This window comes from Strix aluco, chromosome 13 (genome assembly GCF_031877795.1).
Source record: "Strix aluco isolate bStrAlu1 chromosome 13, bStrAlu1.hap1, whole genome shotgun sequence".
Classification (NCBI taxonomy): domain Eukaryota; kingdom Metazoa; phylum Chordata; class Aves; order Strigiformes; family Strigidae; genus Strix; species Strix aluco.
In genome coordinates, this window is record NC_133943.1 from 4,177,605 (window position 1) to 4,202,545 (window position 24,941).

Genomic DNA, 24,941 nt, shown 5'->3' on the forward strand with positions numbered 1-24,941 from the left:
ATGCGCTGTGAAGTAAAGTCCAGGTGCCTCCTTCCTAAATCAGCAGAATCATCCTCCCTATAACAGGGTCTCTGTATCTCTTTGTTCCAGCTCCCCCTTATCTCAGTTTTCCCATTCTAGCAGTTGCCCAAGTGTCCACTGAAGGCCTTGAGTCTGCTCTCAGTGATTTATGTCTGGAGCTTAACGAGCATTTCAATCGAGCATTTCAATCGTACCTAAACAGACAAAGGGACCCAAGGAAACAGTTGAGTCAGGAGTCACTGAGAAACAAGTGAAGCAAAGCACATGCAAAGCTTTCATACATCGCATCACAGTTTAGTCTTAGTAATTGTCAGAAATTCATTCGTTTGAGCCCTTTCATTCCCTTTCAAAAGATGCAGGATGGATGGGGCAGAAATGAGTGGGAGACAGCCTGCGGCAAGGCCGGAGGAGGTCTGGGCAGGCCGAGCGACCGCCCCCGCTGCTCTGGGGAGGGAGAGGAGAGAGCAGGCGGCCCGGGGCGATCCCTCCCCGCCTCGCAGTGGGACACAGCCGGCTCCGGAGCCGCCGGCCTCGCCCGCTTGCCCCCACCCCATTTTAGCCGCGGGGCGAGGCCCGGCCTGGGCGCGAAATGGCGGCGGCCGCCACATGCCGCCGCCTCCCCGAGGCGCGGGGCCGGGGCCTCGCACAGCGCCTGCGCGCTGGGGCGGCGGCGGGACGGGGACGGTTCCTCCCCCCCGCCCCGCGGGCGGCGGCGGCGGTGTGGTGGCGGCCGGGGCGCTCGGCGAGCCGGGAGGCTTCGGGGCTCTGCGCGGTGCCTCCCCCCTGCTGCAGCGCTGCGAGGGAGCCGCGCCCAGGCGGCGGTGAGCGCCGGGGGGGTGTGGGGGGGATCAGCCCGTGCGCGGCGGGCGGGCGGGGAGAAGGCGCGGAGTGGCGGCCCCGGAGGGGACGGGAGGGCGCAGCGGGGCCAGACAGAGACGCACGTCGCGCCTGGAGACCTTAATTCTCCCTGAGCCGTGAGGTAGTCCGAGCTCAGCAGGGCTCCCGCGTACGTGGGGCTTTCGTAAACCCCCGCCCTCGGCCTGAGGGGGGGTCACAGCCCCGGGCTGCCGTCAGCGCCCCGGCCGCGCTGCCTCGCCTCAGGCTGCGGAGAGCCCCCGCGGGAGAGGTAATGCCCGCGCCCGCAGCCGCCTCGTCCTGCGCGTTCGTCAGGTGAAAGAAGCTTCAAACCTCTCGGCGCAGGAAAGGTTTGATGGGTTTTGCTGTCGCTTTGTGCCCTCGCGTAAGTCCCCCGGCGGTCCCCGCGCAGGCGGGATAACTGGAGAGGGACCTGGGGTGCGCGTCCGACCGAGCGGAGGCTGGGGATGCTCGGGGCCGCCGCTTGAAGAGAAGGGCTTTTTCTAATGTAAAGGCTTGAAAGTCGGGTCAGCACGTTTCTAGAAACCCTGTAGAAAGAATGTGTTTTGTTTTTTCTTTTTCTGTCGTGTAATGTTTGTATAAGCTCTCAAGAAAACTCTAAAAAAAAAAAAAAGAGCTGTGGAGCTTCAAATGTGTCATTTAGTGAAACGAGGGGAGTCCTGGGTGGTGGTCATAGTCTAAAGGCTATTCAGGTGGGGGTAGCTCTCTCCTAAAAATAGTGCGTCAGTAGAACATGAATTTTGTCGCCTAAGTAACACTGAAAGTGGCAGTGCGTTTGTGTTTCTTCAGTTAAAACTAATGCAAGCATTAAGCTGTTCAGCTGAATGCTGTTATTTTTAGGTCTCTCAGGTTTTGTCATAAACATACTAAAAATGTGATAAATCCCTTAAGAGGCTCAGTTTTGAGAAAAGTGAGGATGGATTTAAAAAAAAATCCTGTTCAGAAGCAAAAATGCCACCTGTTAAAAGATCACTGTGTCCTAAATGAAGAAAAAGCTTAATCTTGGAGCTCATCATACTGGAGGACTAGATGTTCTGAGACTTAAGCTTAAAATGCTTTTTTGATCGATGTTTTGAAACGTACTAAGCAATTGAATTTGAGGCTGTCTCAGGGGTTGCAGCAGCTTTGCAGCGCTGCTTTTCTTATGTGCAGCATCTGCTGTTCTCCTTCCCCAGATGGACTCTGAATTCCTTCCCGTCGTGAGTGGGTGACCTTGATACTATCACTGAACTGTGATTTCTTAAAGACACTGTGATTAATGTGACATGTATTTCAGCTGTTAAAGGCAGATTCATAAACATTCATTTCCAAGTGTTAGAAAGTTAAATTATCGTGATGCCAGCTTTATCCCAGTGGGTTTCCCAGCTTAGTTATTTGAAAGGTATTTTATTTCTCGGGAACTTCATTTCTGTTGGATTTGTTTTCGTTTGCTTGGTTTTTCACTGTCTCTATTACCAACCTGATTTTATGGTGTTTAATTTTAATAATTCCTGCTGAGTCCTGGTGTTGAGAACTGAAAGGGGAATCTACAAATCGGAGGAAGCAGTTTTTACTTTGTGGCTTGAATCTGTGATATGCTGGGTACTAAAACCTCTTTTTTGCAAGTGGCGTTGCACAGGAGGTAGTGAACAGCTGCTGGCATAACTGAGCAGCCACTGACCACTTCTCAGAATCCCCCGTGGAGAGATTTTAACATCTTAATTTTAGTGGAAGTTTACAGTTCTGTTACTGGGATAAGCTGCAGAAACGGTTATTTAACTTTAATTTTTCTGGATCGCTGTTATTTTTTGTGGGTTTGAGTTTGAGTAGCATAACATGCAGCTGTGCAAAATACTTGATCGCAGGACTTTGAGGTCAAAGGGTGTATAGAGGCAAACAGCTGTATAGGGTAGTGAGCCAATATTTGATACTTTGCTTTACACGAATGAGGATATGAATAGATTTGATAAACCTCATCGGTTATCAAAGTGTTTCATTTCAACGACTGTGTTGCTTCTGTTTACCTTTGATGATAATTTGGGTAACTCTACCTTAGACTAACAATTCACTGTTATTTGCATAACGAGCTTGTATTTGATTGCATCTCTGATAACATTATTTTTATTATAAACATTTCTGTTTACATGAGTTGACGTGATTTAAGCTGCTGTGGATGGCTCTTGTGGCACTGGACACTTAAAGGAAGCATCATTAGGTTGTACACCTGAAATTTTTTTTTTTTTAAGAACTTTCAGTAACTTTTTAAATGTAGTATCTAGAATTTTGTTACTTTTATCTGCAATGTACAAACTTCAGCACTGGGGGGTTCTAGGGTGGGTCTGTGAAAGAGAAGCTCATTTCATCAGGAGGTGGTCTGTGGTTAGGAGGGAGTGCTGAGCTGTTACGCGTAACTGGTCCAAACCTTTGTAAAATTCAGAAGCCTGCTGAACGTTGTAGCTTGTCTTTATCAACTATGTTAATTAACAGAACTATGTTTGATACATTTCTTACTATAAAAGGATATTACTGCCCTTTTCTTAATTTTCAGATGTTACTTTACTATTAACAGTTAGTTTGCTTGCAGCCACACTGAGAAGTGTTGGGAAGAATACTGAAATCCTGAGTGTAGAACAGTTGGAAGGGTATGCTTTTTCCCCCTGCCACCCCATGATAGGCGTATAAAGTTTATCATGAGGAAGAATTTGGTTATTTGGTGTGTTTTTTATAAAAGCAAACTGATATTCTTGAGGGTAAAGCTTTGAATGATTACTTATGGTGGAAGGCACTGAAACACAAACTTATTTAGGTAATATTAAAAGAAAATAGCATGGAGGGAGTTAGGGGATTTTTAACCTAATGCCCCTTGATGTGGTAGCTTGTGATACACCTTCCAGGTTGTACAGACTGTCAGCTGGTTCCTGGGAGCTCACAGACAGGGGGGAGGCTGCCGGCTGGGTGTTTGCTGTTGAAGGGCCACAGCTCCTGTCCTGCTCCTGGCTGTGTGATGGAGTGTCCAGGGCTGGTGACTTAAGGCTGCTGCAGGTTTGGTAGTAGGAAACTGTGCCATGTGGCCTCTGTGTTCTGATTATCCATCAGGCAGTTCCTTAGGCCAATAGACAGCTGCTAGACAGGGAAAGAGACAGGAAAAAGAATGTTGTTTTTTTTCCCCCCCTATGTTTTCCATGACTCTTAGATTATGTTAATAGTTATAGACAGTGTTGTTTACCAAACTTTACTACTAATGATAATGCAAATATTGAATAATTTACTGTTTACATTGTGCTGTTGGCCAGTACAGTGTAAACACCGTTGCAACACCTGTTTTGCATCAAGTTTTACACTTAATCTGACCTCACATTTCTATCAATGACACGGTATTTGCAGTGTGGGATTAGCTACCTTGTGTTAAAATGATGCCCTCAAGCTCCTTTACTACAGCAAGAAAACGTATAAATTGATGTCAACATATTTTCTGATCATTTTTGCGTGGGATGTAATACAAGGTTATTTTTTTCAAAACTAATAAAGGTTTTTGTGACATTTTATCTGGACAGGAGCGGAAAGCAGACAGATGCTTGTGAGCACCCCATGGCTGCAGCTGCCTCAGTTCATTCATTTATTGCCCATTGTAACTTGGAAGCATTCTTTAGGTAAGAAAGCCACTTCAACCTAAATTGTGCGGTTTATAAACTTAATATACTTCTATGTTGAATCTTTAAATTGCATCTCCATGTTTTGCTCTCTCAATTAAAATGTTATTTATGTGTTCCATTTACACATGCCAGTATAAACCCACCTTTTATGAGTTAGAAACTGCCAGAACTTTTGCAAATGAATTTTACGTGCCATGCAAAGTTAGCAAAGGGACAGTGTGCTCGCTTCACAGAACACGTAATACTTGTAGACTGTGTGCAATACAAAGCCTCCATAAATTCCAAACTTCTTCAGATGCCATCTACGACCAGAGTTACTAATGTATATCAACTTTCTAATTATGGACAAGCATGACTGTGCTGCTCTTAAATTTTCAGGTGTGTGAGCTGAGCAGCAACATTACACGCACACATTTCTGTACTCTAGTTTGATTTTGCTTTGGAGATAGGGGCAGCTTCTCTTGTATTCATAATAAACACACGTACTACACCTGTGTTAAACTTTACAACTGTAGAGCTGATCTTAACTGGGTAGTTTTTCAAAATACGATGATATGATCCGGGAGAGTCTAAAGCTTCATGTCTCCCATCTTTTAAATAAAAATACAAATGTTCAGCGTTACAAGGTTTCTAAAGATGTTATTACTAGTTGAATACAATACTTTGTAAGCATCCTAAAGTTGTAATGTAGTTCAGTTTCAAAAACTACTTTTTCATTTCAAAAGTGTCATAATTTAGTAAGATGTGTGTTGCTGTTCCCATAGCTTTTTATTAAACCATCTTCAAATACTGCAAAATCGGTGACTGAATTTGGAAGTTTTGGGTGTGCTTTCTTATAGCAGACCAAGATACTCCTTCCTACTAAGATACAGGGTAGTTTTTTCGTATTAGTGTATGGGAGCATATTCATACATCATTGCTATCTTTTTTTTTTTTCCAGATGGAGTTTAATTAACCAAAGTAGTTTACTGTCAAGATTATCATGAGACAGTAAGCATACTTTTGGAGTAAAAGTGAATAATGTTTAAACCCAAGAGTCCTTAAATTTTAAAATATTAGAGGTCATACTTAAGTATAACTACTTTGATTCATGTGGTTTTGGTATACAGTGAACTGAAAAAAAATTAACGCTTCTTATCCAGGTTCTTAATTTCTCTAAGTAATAGTCAGGAATCCAGAGGCGTATCTGTGTTGCATAAGAGCACTGTTGTGACTAAAATTGTAGATGATGCAAAAACTAGATTTGTGCCAACACTTCCACAGTCCCATTAGTTAAATTATAGTTTTCAGATAATAACATTTGGTAAAACTAATTTGCTTGTCACATTCCGTTGTTCTGCTTCCACTTCCACTGTGACTTGCAGCACAGAATGTACTATGAATCGCAGTCTTTGTTCCAAAACTGAGTCTAGTCCCTCCTGTGGGGGTCTCAGACATTGCAGAACAGTTTTTATTTGGTCGGTGGCTTCACAGGTCAGTTCATCTTCTGGAACCCGTCCCTGCCTTCTGGTTAAGGAATCCATGCACACATACAGGATGACTCAACAGTGGAATGGATGTTCAGATACCAGAAAGGTGCTGGTAACTTGACAGGACCTTCCACATTCTTTGGAGGTATGTGTGCATGTAAACCTGTCATTGAATACTACCTGGATTATATCACATAGAACTATAATTTAGTTAACTTCAGTTGTGTGTTAAAATATATACTGGTCATAGTTTAAGTATTCACATTTTCACAGTAAATATTAGGGCTTCATGTTTGGTAAAAACTTGATGATATGGAACCTTTTTCTGGCTTTGCATGCCACAGTGAGTAATTTAATGTAATTTTGCTAGATTTAAAGTCCTGCAATGTAGAATACAAAAAATAGGAATTCTAGAGTTATCAGTCTTACAGGGATGTAGCAATGAGACCAAGTTATTGCCACGTTCCGTCAGCGAGAGCTGATCCTGTGTACACTGTGCATACCCTGTCCCATCTCTTCGTGCCTCTGGATTGGGTACGCTGCGTCTGGTCTACAGCCTGCCCTGTTGTTGAAGGGAATGCCCTTTTCAGTAGTTCTCAGATGCCAAAGCTTTGTGGGAACCAGGACAGCACCCATGAAGCTTAAATAAGTTTCAAATAAGAAAGTGAAAATTTTAATGAGAGAACTTATATTTTACCAAGACGTTGCAGATTTGCATGAGAATAGCAAAAGCATAGAGAAGCTTCTTGGACAACAGCATTTGTTCAGTATAGTTTTTCGTTCTGGATTTCAGTTTTAGGAAACAGCTAAATTTGTAATTCTTCCCGAGGAGGGAAGTCATTTGATTCAAAAGGTATTTAGCCTTTGCTAAATTTAGCAAGGCCATGAGCAAATGGAAGAGAGAGTTATGTAATGGTTAATTACTACATCCACACATAATCCTTTGGAATGCCCATTCATTGTGTGATTTAAAGCACTCAGAAGTCGTAAAACATGGTTGTGTGGATGATAATTTGATAAAATGGTCTAGTAGCAAAATGCTTATTCATGCTGAGCTTGTATCTTCATTACATTAGTAACACTAATGTGTTGTTTAGAAATACTGCTTTGTTTTGGAGCGTATTGTTCTTCATTCTCTTTGACTTGCTGCCTTTGCTTGTTAATTCAAGGCATGTGTTTACTCAGGGAAGAAAAACTTCTGTTATTAAATATAAAGAGTGTTACTAGCTTATGCTCCTGCATATATCACCTATCACTATCATAAATGGAACTTTAAAAAGACTGAGTGAAGATTTCTGAAGACTACTAGACTAAATTCCTTGGTTGTTGAGACTATTTGTCAGGAGGACAAACAGTAGTGAAGCTGGTCGTACAAACAGCTCCTGATTAATTGGCTAGGTTGTTCTTTCCCACTTCTCAAAGAATCCACATGCTTTCTTTTCATGAAAATGGAGTTACACTTGTGTATCAGACACCTCGTTAGCCATACAGGTCAGGTTTTATAAGTTGGGGAAAATGCCACATAAGTTTTTGATAGGATAGTCTGAATTTTGGCAGCTCTTTCTGAGCTGCAATGAAGATACTATGAAAAATTTTCAGTCCAGAAAAAGCATGCTCTAGGGGCTGCTGCGGAAGATTGTTCAGTAAAAACAGATAACATGTTCTGTTTGTTCTTGAAGAATGAATGCATGGTTGCTTTGAAAATTGTAGCTTCAGACTGGTTAGGAAGAGATAAGATTTGGCTGAACATCTAACGAGTAGGACATTTGAGAAGGGGCCTCAGCCCACTGTAAAATGAAGTGACGTTTGAAACAGTTAAGACAGTTGTTGAGAATTGACTGAATAACAGAATTCAGTCTAGAATGGACTTCAGTAGATTGCACTGTTTCAGCATGTGAAAGCAGAGCTTTTCCTTATGCTGCTCTTTTCTGAACTCTGGCTCATGTGGCAAATGTTCCTCAGTGAAGTAGATTCATGCAGTTTGCTGTATTCCAGGGTCACTGTCCTTTTCTGCTGAAAAACAGCATGTGAACCTTACTTTGCCCTGTTTTGATAAGTGGCCTCTGAAGTTTTTTGTTGTTAGTTGTACCAACATTTTTCCTCTGCCTGGCATGATTTAAAAAACCAAATGAAAACAAAAAACCAACAAAGCAAAGCAGTGGGGGAGGCAGGCAAAGCTTTAGAATCTGATTCATCTGAACAACTCTGTTCCAAGTTCATTAGTGTTTAAAAAGGGAGTTTATGAATTGGGTTCTGTAGTTGATAAAATTCTTCTAGAAATCACGAGTAGATTCCATAGTTTGCTGAGTTTAAATTTAAACATACACAATTTGCTACTGCTGAACTAAATTGCTGTTAAATACTTTTTTTTTCTACGAAGTGCTTTATATACGATGAAGTATTAACACGTGAAACTACACTTGGTAAATTAACAAACCCAAGTTCCCCAGATTCAAGTTGTACAAAATAGAAGTATCAAGAAAGAAGGTCCTTGCTAATGTCTGTGCACTGGATATCGACGTACGGACATACCTTTTTTCATAGTAATGTGCTGTATTTAAATTTTACTAACTTGTTATCTCTTACTGTGTTTCCACTGCCTTGTCTCCCTCCCTACCCCAATCCTCTGTATTTTTCTAGAGACCTACTGTATGTGAGACCTTTCAGGAGACTGCGCAGTCTGAATCCGTCTGATCGTTGCAGTACCTGAAACTTCCACGATGAAGAGAGCTAGGCAGAAAGTTGTGGTTGAAAATGAAGCTCCTCGAACATCACAGAAAAGCAAAAAACAGAAAACTTGTTTATATGGCTCAGTGTTTGGTGAATCTGACTTGCATGCCTCAATGGACTGGGGAAGCCTTCCACACCATGTTATTCTGCGTATTTTTCAGTTTCTATCTTTAGTAGATCGAGCCAGGGCATCTTCTGTTTGTCGAAGGTGGAATGAAGTTTTTCACATCCCAGATCTCTGGAGGAGATTTGAATTTGAACTTAGCCAGCCAGCTACTTCTTACTTAAAGTCTACACATCCCGACCTCATTCAGCAGATTATCAAGAGGCATGCTGATCATCTGCAGTACGTCAGCTTCAAGGTAAGTCTGGGATGAATGGAGCCTTGTTCTGTCGCCTTCCTGTGCGTAATGTCTGCAGCTTCTCTGTCACTTGGCTCAAGTGTTGTACCTGGGAAGCCTTATGTTTAAAAATGCAGCTACTGCAACAATTTATTTCCACACATGCACACGGTTTCCTTCGATCTTCTACACTCTAATCTCTACAATGTAAAGAAAGTGCTAATGTCATGCAATACAGTGCTGAAGATTGAACGATATGTTTTCAGAATATACAGAGTATGTAATTTCTGTGAATCACTGGCAATCTGAGTACTCAGCAGATTATTGTGCAGATAAGTATTTCTTACACGTGGAAGCATTTGAGGAAATAAATTTGTGTGTGTAATTTATTTACAAAATAAGGCTGTACAGTGAAGAATGCCTTGAAATTTTAGAACCATGCTTTGAAAAAGTATGAGTAAGGGAGAAAGATGCTGTGCCCATATATTCAGGTGATTGACAGATAAGGGCATAATTAAGTAGCAGTGAACTTGAGTTAAATAAAGGCTGTGATTGTAGTCAGGATTGCATTAACGTGGCCTTCTTTCACTTGAATACTTGATACAGTTTACTCTGTTTATCCAAGAAGATTGTAGTTGGAGTTACAGGTGCTTTGTTCGCTTTTTTGCAGTCACTTCTCAGAAGATGTCATAGTTGTAAGTTGTGAAGGAAAAGCAGAAAAAAGGATTGATATTAAAGCTAGGATGAACACCAGAAGCTTTTTTTTCTCGACACTGGTAGCAGTTTTACGTTCGGAGACACTATGATTTGGTTGCACAGCAGTTCATGGATAATCAGTTATTAAATACCTGTAACTTCTGCACTTCTTATAACCGATTGTAATGAATTGGCATTATAATGTCTTAATGCAACTTTTATGCTTTTTCAGCTACTCTTTTATCATCTCAGCTACTACAGAGGAGGAAGGTGAGATGAAATAGTGATTTGTCCAAAGTTAGTCATCAGGCTTATAGATGAATTGAGAATCAGTTCATTATTCCAGATGCAATGGTGTTGTCCCTGCAGGTAAATGGATTAGTTTGCTGGAGTATATCTAGGCTTTGTCAAGTCTTTTTGGCTCTAAGAGTCTAGAGTTGGCATTTTAAAAAAGATGTATACATAATGCCAGTCTGTCATACCTAACACCAATCTGGTCTGTCGTAGCACCAATACTGATTACAGTTGTTTGGGAAGACATGAGGTTATTTGAAGAGAAGGCTTAGATTTAAGCTCTCTGTTCATACTAGAAATACCCAGCAGTCATACTTGGGAAAATTTTCTAATAGTAACTTTCCTGAACTCTTTCTTGTCTTGAAATTTCTAATCAATGTTGCACTTTGTCCTTGTGGTAAATGCAGTCTGGTGCAGTACAACTCAGTGGGTGTGGAGCTTGCAGTCTTGGGTTTCCATGATGCTGTTGTCTTAATAGTAATAAAGAATGACTTCATTATTTTTAAATTGCTTTTATAGGTTGATAGCAGCACTGAGTCAGCAGAAGCAGCCTGTGACATACTTTCTCAGTTGGTGAACTGTTCTATCAAGACACTGGGTTTGATTTCTACTGCAAAACCAAGCTTCATGAACGTCTCTAAGGTAATGTTCTACAAACTATAATTAGAGTGACTTAATTCACTCTTAAACCACTTCAGCTTTCTTACTGTGCTGCTGTTCAGTTGATGGTAATTTTTATGAAACAATCTGTATTTATTGGCATATCTTCCTTAATTTGTGGCATCCATTAGTATTAGAGAAATAGTTAAACATTGACTCCATTTATTCAATTTAGTAGTGTTCATACTTCGTGGCATAGAGGTGGAGAATAACTTAGAAGGCTCAAGTTTCCTCATTTCTAGAGTAAAAGATACAATGCAATGTATTGTTAAAATATCTAGGGAATTTTTTTTCTTTGACTCTAAGTCACGGAATTACTTTCTGGAAAGTAAAACAAATGCCACTTTCTTTTTTCTGCAGATAAATTCTAGATACTTCGGGCTCATCTCTATGTCCACTTGCCCCTGTTTTATTACAGTGAAAGGGTAAATCAGAGTGGATGAGTTAACTACTGAGTGTAAAGTTAATTTTTATCACATGCAGAAGCTTATTTTTAAACAAAGGAGATTACCTATGTTCATGTTCAAATAAGCCTTTCTTTGTTACACAAGAAAGGGGATGCCTAAGAAGTTACATTCATACTTTCTGTGCATGTAAAACCTGAGGTTTAGATGCTGAAGTTCTGTCTCTCTCTTCATAAGATTTTTTTCTTTTTCCCCTCCTTCAATTTCTCCAAACAGGCTCACTTTGCTTCAGCACTGACAGTAGTTTTTGTGAACTCCAAGTCATTATCATCAATCAAGATAGATGACACACCACTTGATGATCCTTCCTTGAAGGTTCTTGTTGCTAACAATAGTGATACTCTAAAGCTGTTAAAAATGAGCAGCTGTCCTCATGTATCACCTGCTGGTGAGTAGTGAATATATATGAAAAATGTAGCAGCAAACTATCATAAAACAGTAGTCAAGATTTAGTTTGAAACAAGTTATTCATAAGACTTCCAGTGCTCTTCTGAGTCTCAGCCAGAGGCCTTTTATTGACCTAGTCTTGGCTTTGGACAGTTGGAAGGGGAAGGAGAATAATGTCTTTGTGTTACTGAATGATTGGATTAGTGAAGGTGGAGGTGCTCCTTGCCTGACTGCATCTTCTGGAATCCCAGGGATTTTTTTTCTACCTTCTCAGCTGCTTCAGTACATCTGATAATAGGCCTTGAGGAGGAAAAGCGTGCAAAATTAGTGCAAGATTTTAACACTAGTTCAAAGGACTTGATGTTCATTGTTAGTTCTGTGTGAGGGTAACTGAATGTGTGTTGCTTAATGTCTGCAGCTTTGTAAAACTTAACTACCTGGTGTTCTGGGGGAACACACATGCTAAATCCCCAACCCGTGAATCAGCTACTGGTTGGTGGGTTAAAGAAGATGAAGCAGTTGTCAACAACTGTTTCACAAGGTGCTGTGAGTTTAACTTACTGAGCAAAAGTGTTAACACTTCAAAGTTATATTAACAAAACCCATGGAGTGTGTACAAATTTCAGAAACTAGGCGTGTAAGACGGAGAGTCTTTCAGTTTCTGTAGTGCCCTCGTGTGTCCGGATCTGGTAGTGTGAACTTGCTCATTTTAGCATTGGTTGGTGAAGGGCTCGCTCCCTTCAAAGTACAAGGCTTGCTGGAAAGTTCAGAGGGCTTATGGGTCCCTTCTTACTTACCTTTCTTGTGAAACCTTGGTAACAGGGAAGGGGAATCCTGGTTTGGTTTCTTGGCTATTTTCTTTTCCAGAGTCCACAAAAGGTGATTGAAACTGTGTACTTTGTATTCCAACAGATTAAGAGCAGTTATGCTGTTTATGTCTTAATTCAGGGAAGGGTCTGTTTTAACATAGCTGTTAAACTAGGTTGCTGGTGGTCATTTAAACAGAATGCTTAGGTGAATGCTGAAGGAAGGAGTATTAGGGAACAGTGGGAACTTCACCTGAATGTTGCATGATTTCAGTTGCTTCCTCAAGATGAGGAAATTCTGCACAGGGAAGGGCAAAGAGGAAGAAAGATACACAGATCCAAGATGAATGTGACTAGTTAGACTTGCTTCTTTTACTGATAAGTGTTTATGGCCAAAGCCCTGTAAAAGGAAGTGAGTATCTAGAACTTTATGATATTTCATGGGTTTTGTATATAGACATGAATACTCAAGCCAACAGAATTAGTACTTGCTTGAGCTTTACAGCAAACAACCGTGCTTATATTCACTTTTCATTTTACATGAAATTACAAATTTTTGTTGTTCCTCAGGAATTCTTTGTGTTGCTGACCAGTGTCATGGGCTTAAGGAGCTGGCTTTGAACTACTACATATTAAGTGATGAACTGCTTCTGGCTCTTTCAAGTGAAAAACATGTTGATCTTGAACACCTTCGCATAGACGTTGTGAGTGAAAATCCCGGACAAGTTGAATTTCACAGTATTAAAAAGCAAAGCTGGGATGCTCTTGTTAAACACTCCCCCAAAGTCAACATTGTGATGTATTTCTTCTTATATGAAGAAGAATTTGATACTTTCTTCAGAGAGGAAACCCCTGTTACCCACCTTTACTTCGGTCGTGCAGTAAGCAAAGCAATGTTGGGTCGTATTGGCATGAATTGCCCAAGGTTAATTGAGTTGGTTGTGTGTGCTAATGGGCTTCAACCTTTGGACGATGAACTGATTCGGATTGCTGAGCGCTGTAAGAACTTAACAGCAATGGGACTTGGTGAATGTGAAGTAACTTGCAGAGGTTTTATCGAATTTGTAAAGATGTGTGGGGGCAGGCTTACCCAGCTTTCTATAATGGAGGAGGTGCTGATTCCAGATAATGATTATAGCTTAGATCGACTTCCTTTGGAAGTCTCCAAACACCTTGGAAGAATGTGGTTTCCTGATATGATGCCAACATGGTAAATTCTCTACGTTTGTGGATAAAATGGTAGAATCAGGGTATTGCTTTCTATGCAAATAAAGAATTTAAAAATGGAATGTGAAAACTTATTTCCAGATTTGAGTTTTTCTACCTTAAGAACCTCTGGTAGTGTAACAGCAAAACATTCTAGAATGTCAGTGGTATATTGAAATAGAAAATAGATTAAGTGTACTTAACACTTCCGAAAGTCTGTCTGTGGCTTACAGGTGCTTCAAACTTCAGTGAACTTGGGCTTCGCTGAGCTTCAGCTTAAATGTTCATTCACATCAAAGTTTTTTGGGTTTTTTTCATGTCTTTGTTTAGTCTTCCTGATGTAGTCAGAAGAGGACTAGAGAAACTTTTTTTCCTTTAGCAAATCTGTGGGAAGTTGGATACAACTTGGATTTCAGTATTATTTGTCGTGATGTTTTACGCAGCTACTTTTCAAAACATTCATGTTGTAAATGTAAAAGCTTGTACATTAAAATACTTGCACTAGCCTAGGTTACTCAAATATAATCTGTCTTAAACTCATGCCAGTATATTAAAATGTTGTGGTAAATAAGCTTATGCTTACAAAAAAACTTTCCAGTTTTAATTTGCACTTTAAGTAATTTTGTCACATTAGGTAAACTGTAGAGACTGCGTTGTACAGTATGTTGTTTTTCTGTTTTATGTGTTAAGTGGGTGGGAAAGAGACCCTACTGAAATGAATTAATTTAAAGGTTTATATCTAGATTGATTGCTTGGGTGAATGACAGAGCACTTTGGAAATTGCTAGAAGGAATAGCTTCTGGATTTGGAAGAGTTCAAGTCTTTGATTACAAAGCCTGATGTCTGAATGCTGTTCCATGCTTTTACTATTAAGAGATAAGAAGGATCTCCTCAGTGGTTAGTGAGAAGGAAGGATCAAATGGAATGTAGTTGTCTTTGATCACTTTCTGTCTATAATCAAGGATTTAGAGCACTTAAATTATTTGGCTGTTAGAGGCCAGAATGGCCGTAATAATCTTGCCTGTATCTTACAGAGCTGTGCTGTAAGCCCTGATTGCTGGAGTAAGGGTTGTTGGAGGTGATCCTGAAATTTTTAATTCAGGCCTGTTTAATACTTGTAGCTATTAATTGGGTTTTGAGGAAGAAGATTTGATTTTATTTATTTTCTTTAAAGGGGAAAGGAATGGTGGATTGATGTGAATTAGAGTATGTATTTTTGCGTTGACATTTTGCACACTGTAAACTGAAAAGCATTGTATACAAATCTTGCTGTAATTATTTTCATGCTGTGGTTGTTCCCTCTTCCTATTTATAATGAGTCTACATTTGATTTGCTGGCAGTATTTGTCACATCGGATAAAATGTCAGTTTCTTCCTTCTTTACTGCAGAAAAAACAACTAAGGGGTTAAGCCATTGTTGTCTTGGACAGACTTATTCCCAGTTGCAAGCTGAAGGATTTAAGGTAACATATAAAGCCTGTCTCAATCAGTAATGAATTATTACCTCTTGCACAGTTAAGGAGCATCTGACTGGTTACTAGCACCGTTTACCCAAGCGCTCGCTTCTGTGATCAAGGGGATTATAATTGTCTTTTCAACAAAAGACTGTAATGTTTCTAAACAGTACTTGGTTTAAGATGTGTGGTTTGCTTTAAATGTAATAAAGTGATTTAATATGTGCACTGATACTAGATTCTTACCCATCTGTTGCACCACATCCTGTTAGGCAGAGGTCTGTCTGTTAGAAACCATATCCTTGACAAACCTGGGGAGAGGCAGGGGGAATGTTTAACTCTTGGATTACAGCAAATTAGTCATTGTCATTTCATGTTTGTGCCTCAAACCTGAGGATTTTTGACATGCTGAAACTGTAAAATGGCAAGTGGACACATCTTATAGGTGGTTGGCAAGTCCTGGAGTCCTTCCTGTCTCTCTGGCCGACGAAGCAGCATTAATGAAGTACATTAATGTGTACGGAAATACAGTTCAGGAGGAAACTGTGAAAATGCTTCTTTAAATATTGTCCCTTTTTCTGTCCCTCTTACTAAAGCAGCTTTTCCATGAAGCCATGAGTGTTGGCTTGCTCCAGCTCTAAGCTTCTAGAAGAATGGGCCTGCGTTTATTAATATTGTGATTTCTGATGCGATATTTTTTTTGTGCATTCGTTCTGCTAACTGATCTTACAAGTAGGACCAATTGATACTTGAGTTTATAACTAAACGCCAAGAAAATTGATACATCAGTCTCAATGCGAAATACTGATTCTTCACTGGTATTGTGAGGAGCTCATTTTAATTGAAACGTAACTTCTGACATTAGGTTAATGTTGAATTTTGTAGTTTTAGCGTCAGATTTGTTCAGTGTCATGTGTCAATGCTGTGATACATTGTGCTTTGGGGAGGAGTGTCAAAACACTGCCCTGAGTAAAGCAGCATCAGTTCTTTTCCTTCTTAAGTTGGTTTTCCTGAATCACTGCAGGGGAGGTATTGCACTTGGCAAGAACCGGTAGGCAGCTGCCTGCTGCCTGTACTTCCTCCTATCCCTTGAGTAGCCTCTGTTTCAGAGCTCTGCCCTGTCCTAGCTAAGGCAACTTTTGTCTGTTTTACTGTTTTTCCTAGTTTTGCTGCCCTGCAAAGGTGCTCTAAAACCCCATCTCTAAAGTGTATAAGGCAATAACACAGTTTGTTAGAGTAACTGAAACCCTCAAAATGAAGTACAGAATTTAGACTGGATACACTAAGGAGGTTTGTAGGGTCACTAAAAAGTCCACGTTACAGTGAGAAGGTAACAGTAATGCACCCTTTCTGCCGCGTGAGGGGGTGGGCTAGTGTTCATGCTCACTGATTTTTCAGATTCTTTGAGAAAGCTTGTAATTAGCTGTTGCTAATTTCCCAGTTCTCTTGTATATGCAAATTCCAACAAAAACTTGAATCTTTTTTCCTTGTCTGGAGTCCCTTTTGCCATGCAAGGGAGACACTGGTTGTTCTGGTATGACAACTCCAAACAGCATCTTTTATGCGTCGGGGAGTGTTTCAATAAATTTCCCTCTAGTTTTCCTCAGTTCAGGTGCCTTCAAAATCTAAAGTAATCTTTGCCGTGTAAAGTTCTTCAATTAGCCTAAGATACAATGTTGACAACAACTACAGGTACTTAAAAACCAGTCCCTAATCTGTACCTGGAACGTATATTAATGTTAGCACCTTGCAATATTATTAAGGCTCAAAGTATTGAATCAGTAGTAATATAAACTGTTATTGTTCATGAGAAGAAAAAACAACTTTTGGATGCTGAGATGAATTTATTTGGAATTTACCACATTTCCATTTCACACTCTTTGCCCTTTCCCCCTTTCGAGATTGCTGGTAGGATCTGAGTGATCGCAGTTCTCAACGTGAATATGAGATGTGATCCCAGGAAATACTCTTTGCATTGGCAACATTCTCCCAAGGACTTGTCCCTTAGAAATTGTACCGCTGTATCTGATCGGATGGATGCAGACCAGTTTTACGCAGAATTCTGGTGAAAACAAGAGGAGGGAAAACATGTACTAATTCTATTTCAGAAATACTCACACTTTCTGTCTTGTCTTTTCCACTGAGATAGCAATAGTGGAAATACTAAATAAGCAATAACACTGTGGTCATAAAAAATAGAGACAGTGGTTGGAGTTGGCTTGGTGGAGGAGGGAAGATGGGAGGCAGGGAGAAGGTAGGAATTCCTGCTGTGGTAAAGATAAGACATCCTACAGAACTCAGTTATTTGCATTTTAACATATCAAAAAGTTCTGCATGTAAGTGGATAGAAGATGCAGCGTTTCAAAACATGTACCTTGCTTAACCGTTTGGCAAGTGGCAGGGTAATACATCCTATATGACCTCAAGACAAATGAAAAATAGCTATTTACCTGCTCCACGGATTTGAACTCCATCATCAATGGCGTTTCCGTTGTGGAAGAATTTAATGGGTCCAGAGAGCGTGCCAGAAAAGGGAGCATAAACAGTTGCTCCATCAGCACAGATGACATCCACACCTGTGTGCTTTCCTTTACCGTTGCGTCTGAAAGCAAACGTGTAATTAGAGAAGTCTCTTGTCAGGCCTAACGTACAGAGATAGATGAGTTAGCATGCTTCAAGGTCTGGGAGTGGGTGGTTTGTGTTGGGACAGTGTTGACATAGTTGACTGGCTGAAGAGTCTATAAAAGCTTTTTGGTGCAGATGTAATGCCATGTACAGTTAGGGTTGGGGTTTTGTGAATTGGAGAAAAAAAAAAAAAAAAGCCTTTCTTCCAAGCCTTTAAATAAATCTCTAGAGTCACAGAAATGTTGGTTGGCAGGTACCTGTGGAAGACATCAAGTCTAACCTTCCACTTGAGTCAAGACTCTTCCCAACACCAGGTCAGGTCTGGCACAGCTTAGTCTGAGTCGTAAAAACCTCCAAGCATGAAGGTTTTATTGAACAATGTGGGCAGCCTGGTGCTGCATTACCCCTTGTAGTGAAAGTGTTGCCTCATGTCCAACCTAAACCTTCTAAGCTGTAATTCTGAAATGTCTTAAACAGAGTTCAACTCTATTTCAGTGGAGCAGCAACAAATCGCCACGTATTCCACTTACGCTACCTTGGAGCTCCGTAGTATCCGCAGCCATATCTATCACAGCCTCTTATCTCGTTTGTAGGATTCCCGGAGCACACTGTTGCCCAGCGTCTGTCTTGTTGTGGGAATGGTGGAACAACTTGGAAATACAGAAACACAGCACATCAAAGTTAACCTTAGGTTCTGTTTTAAGTGTTGCATGTTTGTAACTACTGTGTTTTAATTTTAGTTAGGTAGGAACATACTGGAATTACACCCAGCGCATGTAGTTGGATGTCTCCTCCACAAAATTTGTCATCCTTTAGGAAATAAAATGAATGTAAATAGGATGTACACTTAAGACTGGATTGTAATGTTTCTAGATTAGGATTATTTCATATAAGAAATATGCTGTAAAGACAAAAATTCAAAGAGTGTCATGGTTTCTAGAGAGTACTGAGGGATAGGAGAAGACTCAATGTAGTTTCTTATTCCATGCCCAGGCTGATGGGACCGGACTCCTCAAGTCCTCTTCTCCGTTACTACCAGTGTAATATTTGTATTTGCAAAGAATCATCCCAAAGTCCGCTAAAATGCGTTACTGAAAACATTGCTAATAATTGACAGGGTACAAACAGAAGAGATGCCTGACTCATTCTACTGCTGAGACTTGGTGCTGCTGTGTCTTGGGGGGGTGAGAAACACAACTTGATAAGCTGATATATTGTCCTTCCTGTAACACTGTCTGCAGTCCTGTTACGCTGTGTTTATAACGCGTGTTTTCTTCCTTCCAGCTGTTGCTGTCAGGGAGAACCTACGGACTATTGCTATTTGATATTGTTGTCCTTATTTGAAATTAATTAATAACTTAATTTTCATTCATTATACTACTTGGGGGATGTGTGTGTGTGTTTTACCAGGTTTAAGCAGATGAGTGGGATCAGAGCGGTCGCAGTTCTCCACGTGAATGTGAGAGACAATGCCAGGAAATACTCTTTGCATTGGCAGCATTTTCCCGAGGAGTTGCCCTCTCTGGATTTGGCCGTGGTACCGGATGGGGTGAATACAGACGAGCTTTACACAGTAACCTGGAAGAGATGGGAGAGGAAGCAAGGTCAGGAAACATCAGCTGCCTCTGGTCTTGGGTGAGCAAAAACCAGTCTGTGCTAGCCTCTTACTGGAGACTCTAATGATGAAGCAAAAATGTAGTCAAGGTACCAACGATCCTGAAATCAAAATTACCTGGATTGTTATGGAAAACAGGAAAAGAGGGAATTGAAAAATAGGGAAAGGAAAATATCCTCTTAGCAAAATTGAGGGCATATTTCTCACACCTTATTTTTACTGTTTGGGTTTGGGGTTTTTTTTCTTTCATTTGGGGTGGTTATTTTTCTGCTACCTGTTTTTCAAATCCCTTCTTCCCTCCTCTCCAAGAAAAGCACAGGAAAAATGCTGGTGCAGCAGTCTAGTTGTGCTTCAGTGTAGGAACGAGACAGGGTGTAATCAACACCGCTTGAATTGAAGAGCCACAGAAACCTTACTTAAGTAGAGTGATTGCCTGTGCAGGCCTCACACATTTCTGCTGTTATTACTTGCCTGATCCTCTGATTTGGACTCCATCATCGATGGCGTTCCCATTATGAAAGAATCGAATGGGTCCAGAGAGCTGGCCACTGAAAGGAGCGTACACTGTCGCTCCGTCCGCGCAGATGACATCCACACCCACGTGCTTTCCCTTACCACTGTGCCTGAAAACATAAATATGTAATTGGAGAACTCTGTCAGGCTTAACATTATGTGTAGATAGATCAGTTAACACAGTATGATACCTGCAGCTTGTCTAACAACGTTTTTGCATCTGCAATGAAATTGGACAGAAATAGTGGCTTTGATCCATCTTTTTTTTTTCTTTTATTGCAAAATGTTCATATTACTCTAACCTTCTTTAAAGGAGGATGAGATTTCCAATTTTAAGTGTATTTTTAATTTTCCCAAGTTCATGGCATATTTCAAGGTGTTATAGAAAAGTACCCCTGTTTAACCCAAAATACCTCTGTGCTGGTGTAAAATAGAATCTTATATTTGGCACTTTTTAATTTAGAAATTCAGAAGTTGCATGATAAGGATGGACACTTCTTATAGCTCTTGGGGAGAGACGACAGGAAAATGCAGGGAGGGCAGGAGTACAAGCATTTTTTGGGGAAATACAACCTGCTCTGTTATGAGGTGCCTACTTAAAGACAACGATGCTGGCAGACCTTTAGCTCATGTAAATCGATCTGCTTAGCTTCCTGTAAGCTGTTGCTGAATCTTAGCTAAATATCTTGTCTATAAGCAACAGGAATAAATGACAAATCCTTGAAATACTTTCCATTTCCTTTCCTCTGGCTGCTAATTCATGTAATGGTCTCACTTCTTCCCCCATGCATCAGTTAGCAGCAGTGGTATTACTGCACTTTTGCGAGGTTGCCAAGTAACATCCCAAAAATGGGTAAGAGTTTCCCACAGACAACCATCTTTTCTCATTCTAAGTCTCAAGTCTGGTTAAACTCTACTCTTTCTCCTGTGTGAACATCTCATTTAGAAAAGCAACAGCAAACCCCACTGCGTTACCTGTCGGCGCCGTATTGGCCACAGCCGTATTTATCGCAGCCCCGGATTTTGTTGGTGGGATTTCCCGCGCAGATCGGTGCCCAGTGTCTGTGTTGGTGTTGGGGCGGGTGTGCGTCCAACTGATTGGCAAAAACTTTGCATGCAAAAGGGGAAAACAGGGAAAATTCAACCATGTTCTTAGTGCAGTACAACAGAGAGTGTTAAGGTGCAAAATAGGCTGTTTAAAGTGGAAGACACGAGCTCATGGGAGTTAATTTCAGAAACTGTAGGTAGAAGAACATTGGACAACCTGCTATATAATTTGATTCCTTTTTCTTGAGGTCTTATTTTAAGGTACACACACTAGAAGCAAAGCTGTAGATAATATTAGTTTGTGAAACAAGTCAAACTACTTTCACTTTATGAAACCTCTAAACACTTCAATATAAGACTGTACACACCTAATTGCCTATTTTATAACAGTCATAACTGTGCACGTTACCATAATTCCTCATAAAACTAGATTGAAAAAACTTAGCATTATTTATGTTTGAGCAAATTTCAATAATTCCTTAGTCTCTGCCTAAAACCCATCAAGACCAACTGCAATATAACAATCTCAACTCACCAGTGGATGCCAAGCTGACCAGGGCGATCAGCGTGAGAGCTGTCATTTTGTGGCAGTTTCACTGGTGTTCTTTGATCGAATCAAAGACGTTGAGCAGTAGCTGCCTGGGGTATTTATGTGTTTTTGAAAGCCCAAGTCTTGGCCAATCAGTCTTGAGCAAAGTATTACAGCTCCGGGCAGATGGTGTTGCCATATTAGGCACTGAAGATGTCTAGAAACTCTAACAGTTGTTAGAGCTGGTTGGGAAAGAGGGATAGAATAATTGGTCTCTTAGCACACAGTAACAGATGGAAACGAATAATCCCACATTTCAGGAAGCTCTGGTTGAACTGTTTCTTAATACCTTTTCTTACCCCTTCTGAAGCAAGGGCACCCTTAGGCCAAAAATGGTAGGAACCAAGAACATGGCCCAGAGGGTTGAGCTGAAGGGAAAAGATGGGCAAAACTCCACTGTGGATGTAACCAGTTTGTCCTTTACTGCTCGTTCCAGTGCCTCCTCCCCAGGTGTATGTGCCCATCAGTGCTTTCTAACAGAGTGACAGAGAACACATGAAGTGTAATGCTTGGTGTACCATGAGTATACACTTAGGCGAAGAAATACAGATGCCTTTGCATGGAAACATGTCTTTTTTCCTGTTCAGCTAAAATTATCACCTAGGCTGGACTTAAATCCATGAAGTCTTTTCACTGAAACCCTAGGTTTTAACAACTAAATTCTTACTAAAACATCTTCAAGTTCTGAAACAAACAGCTGCAAACCCAAGTTGCATGACATAACCGACATGGAGTTAAAACATTCTAGGTTTTAAAATGATTCATTTAGTATCTGCTTGATTTCAGCTATTGTACTATTAAGCAGGGTCCTTAGTGTCTGTTTAATCCTTCAGTGTGATTTTTCTGCACTACTTACAGAAAAGCATTAGATTTTCTTTACGGACCTGTCTTAGTTAATAGGAAATTAAAATGAGTCATGGTGCTTTCCCATAAACTATCTGATATTCCAAGTTACAGAAACCTCTGGAAGTCCTGCAGGTTTTATTCAGAGGAGAAGCAGATGTCTCTGCCTCATTTCTAGTTTAAAAGAGCATCTGTACATTGTGTTTTCTGAAAATCTCCATGGAACAAGCAGCTGGAGACAAATTTTTTGCTTGTGGTTCCAAGCTTTTTTTACAGCCACTACTTAACCCCCAAACAATCTTTTAGGCCTCCCTGGGGTTATTATAAGTAGCTTTGCTGATTTTACCCTTGCTGCTTCTTCCCCCCATACTGCCAGAAAGAACTGCTGGTTTTCACACTTGTAGCCACCAAACAAATATTTATATAAACATTATGTCCCCTCAAGTCTAGTTTTTATGGGACTTCTTGTTGTAATTTGCTCAATATAATGGAGTTTAGGCTTACAAATGACACAAGGTGCTGGTAAGAGCTCCTCGGTGGGTGTTCAGGATTTGGGGATGCTGCTTACCCCTGAAGTGAAAGATGGGGTGTGTGGGTTTGTGGGACCCTTGCCAAAAGCAGCCTTTGTTGCTACGAGCTGGGAGAGCTCGTGTAATGTTCCTTCCAGCTTTCCAGGCTTGTTCACCTTCATTTGGCACAAGATCTCTGCAAACCCCCTCAGCTCTCCTTAGCAGAGAGAATCAGCAAGGGAGGTGGTATGGGTGGCATCTTTCAGTGAAGATTTCATTGCATAGAGGTACTAAAGTATTTCTGAGCTTGGCTAGCTTGGTACTAGCTGCTGTAAGCTTTTTTTCCCTGCTGGAAACAAAGCCATTTAAAAATAAAGACTTTATTTGGGTGGTGCCTGACCATTCCCAGTCAAGGGGTCTCCAGAGGGGTTTCTGCAATAATGGTCTCTCTCAACTAGATTTTATTTCTGATTTATTTCTGACTGCTAGTTCGCACTAGTAGAGTTTTAAAGATCTCATTATATAAATTTTACCTGGGGCAGACCTGCCTTGAAAAACTAATGATTTTTATAGACTTTTGTGAACTCACATGCTCCTAATTTTAACAAGGAAGTAATTGCAGCGCCTCGATCTACTTTACAAAGTCTTGTGAAGGAAAGGCTGGGTGTAAAGCCAGCCAAGCCGGTAGGCACGAGGAGAGAAGTACAACTGTTATAGGTGCACTGTAGAAGCTTTCCTCTGAGTCCTGTTTTGCAGTCTGGTACTTTGTAAAATGGCTCTAAGCTACCTGCTCTTTACAACTTTTTCCATCTCATTTGTGTTACAGAGCTGACTCCAAATTGCTCGTAGCTGTGTACAATTTTTATATTTTCTCTGTAAGAGATTTTAACAGCATTGTATCTTGCTCTGTTCTTTCTAAAACATGTCAAAATGTCATTTGCTACAATAATATATCTAATGCACTTCTGGTAAAGTATTCTTAATAAAACAGTTTTCAAGTGTATGATATTGCAGTTGAGATTTCTCAGTGCGTTCCCCATCAGTCCTGGGTGAGCTGGAGGGTGCAGATCTCTCCCCTTGGGCATGAGGAAGCTCTGAACCAAAGTTGGTGGGATTCCTGTGTTGGGCAACGGAGATGTTAATAAAACAGTTGGTAGGTGCAGTTGTGAAAGGCACGAATTGGCCGCTTAGCACACACGAACAGGAGGATATGGAACAACGGGCCGGCATTGCACAGCCCCCAGGAGCTGCAGTTGCAGCATTTCCTTCCCTGCGGTGGGGAGCGGGCAAGGGGATGGAGAGGAGCCAGCGCGTGGCACGCCGAGAGCAGGTGGGCTGGCTTGGGAAATGCTGACTTCTTTCTCTTGCATGAACGGTGCGAGTTCCCCATTTCGCTCCTTTTACATCAGAAGTAACTTCTCTGGCTGTGTAAGTCCCTTCAAGGTGGACTTATGGACTGAATAAGAGTGCAGTGGGCATATGTGAGTGTTTGGGCTGGTATCGACAGGCAGGGAATGAGTTAAGCCTGGTGCTGCCCAGGAGAAATCCCTACTTTGCTGTTCAGCCTTTCCAAAGATACTGCAGCTCTGCTGTATAAATTATGTAGTGTTTCAGGAGGGCCCACTGCCACTTACCAGGGCTTTGGATAGATGGTACCTGCCACGTATGTGTCTATAAACCTTGAAAATGTTAGACTAGGCCCTCTTAACATATTAATTATCTTAACATTATCTCTTAATGAGAAAAGTCAGATGGTAAAATGATGGAATAAGGCTTTTGGAAGAAAATGCCAGAAAACTGAGAGAGACACCTGGGCAATGGTAGTAGAACCTTTGAACAGAAACATCAGCAAAAGCCAGGGCCAAACCCTGAGCCAGAGCAAATCCAACCCCCCAGGCAAGGCCTGCGGTTCCCTTCCGGCTGTGCTGCCATCCTCCTTTGGTTGCCCACCAGCGAGGGCTGGTTTCTCCATCATTTCCTTTACACATGTTTCAGCTCAGTAGGGTTCAACCAGCGTCCAAAGCCTGATGAATTGGTCCATAAAGCCCTTCCTCTTCGCAACCTCTGTGGGGCTGCAGCCCCAGTGAATTGGATAAATGAGAGCTGCACATCTTATTTCTTGGTAATGTTACAGTATCATAACTGTAGGTTTGCCAGGCTTGTG

At 41.1% G+C, this 24,941-nt stretch overlaps 2 protein-coding genes across 5 annotated transcripts; one reads left to right on the forward strand and one right to left on the reverse strand.

Moving 5' to 3' along the window:
- Positions 1 to 707: 707 nt before the first annotated feature.
- Positions 708 to 15,268, forward strand: LOC141929498 (F-box/LRR-repeat protein 21-like). 4 transcript variants are annotated; one of them, XM_074839027.1, is made up of 8 exons: positions 1,264 to 3,091; positions 3,771 to 3,918; positions 4,431 to 4,526; positions 6,003 to 6,143; positions 8,639 to 9,090; positions 10,579 to 10,701; positions 11,400 to 11,571; positions 12,947 to 15,268. In XM_074839027.1, the coding sequence occupies exons 5-8, from the start codon at positions 8,719 to 8,721 to the stop codon at positions 13,588 to 13,590; spliced, it is 1,311 nt and encodes a 436-aa protein (XP_074695128.1). In that variant the 5' UTR covers positions 1,264 to 3,091; positions 3,771 to 3,918; positions 4,431 to 4,526; positions 6,003 to 6,143; positions 8,639 to 8,718; the 3' UTR covers positions 13,591 to 15,268. The 4 variants fall into 4 exon arrangements, with proteins under 4 accessions (XP_074695125.1, XP_074695126.1, XP_074695128.1 ...); XM_074839024.1 differs by lacking the exons at positions 1,264 to 3,091; positions 3,771 to 3,918 and adding an exon at positions 708 to 842; XM_074839025.1 differs by lacking the exons at positions 1,264 to 3,091; positions 3,771 to 3,918 and adding an exon at positions 936 to 1,226.
- A 1,592-nt stretch (positions 15,269 to 16,860) lies between these two features.
- LOC141929500 (myeloid protein 1-like) lies at positions 16,861 to 21,470 on the reverse strand. Its single transcript, XM_074839028.1, has 7 exons — positions 21,372 to 21,470; positions 20,765 to 20,897; positions 19,748 to 19,899; positions 19,069 to 19,239; positions 18,197 to 18,311; positions 17,487 to 17,638; positions 16,861 to 17,098 (listed from the first exon to the last, which is right to left on the reverse strand). Exons 1-7 carry the CDS (start codon positions 21,415 to 21,417, stop codon positions 16,908 to 16,910), a joined length of 960 nt encoding a protein of 319 aa, XP_074695129.1. The 5' UTR covers positions 21,418 to 21,470; the 3' UTR covers positions 16,861 to 16,907.
- Between the last annotated feature and the right edge of the window lie 3,471 nt (positions 21,471 to 24,941).

Excerpts from the sequence above, each read along its gene's own strand:
- LOC141929500 (XM_074839028.1), bottom strand. The coding sequence starts at position 21,417 with ATGACAGCTCTCACGCTGATCGCCCTGGTCAGCTTGGCATCCACTG. Across the intron at positions 17,639-18,196 it reads GGATACTACGGAGCTCCAAG|ACGCAACGGTAAAGGAAAGC; the intron begins GTAGCGTAAGTG and ends GTTTGCTTTCAG. Across the intron at positions 17,099-17,486 it reads AGTTCAAATCCGTGGAGCAG|AATTCTGCGTAAAACTGGTC; the intron begins GTAAATAGCTAT and ends TGTTTTCACCAG.
- LOC141929498 (XM_074839024.1), top strand. The coding sequence starts at position 8,719 with ATGAAGAGAGCTAGGCAGAAAGTTGTGGTTGAAAATGAAGCTCCTCGA. Across the intron at positions 9,091-10,578 it reads TGCAGTACGTCAGCTTCAAG|GTTGATAGCAGCACTGAGTC; the intron begins GTAAGTCTGGGA and ends TTGCTTTTATAG. Across the intron at positions 11,572-12,946 it reads TCCTCATGTATCACCTGCTG|GAATTCTTTGTGTTGCTGAC; the intron begins GTGAGTAGTGAA and ends GTTGTTCCTCAG.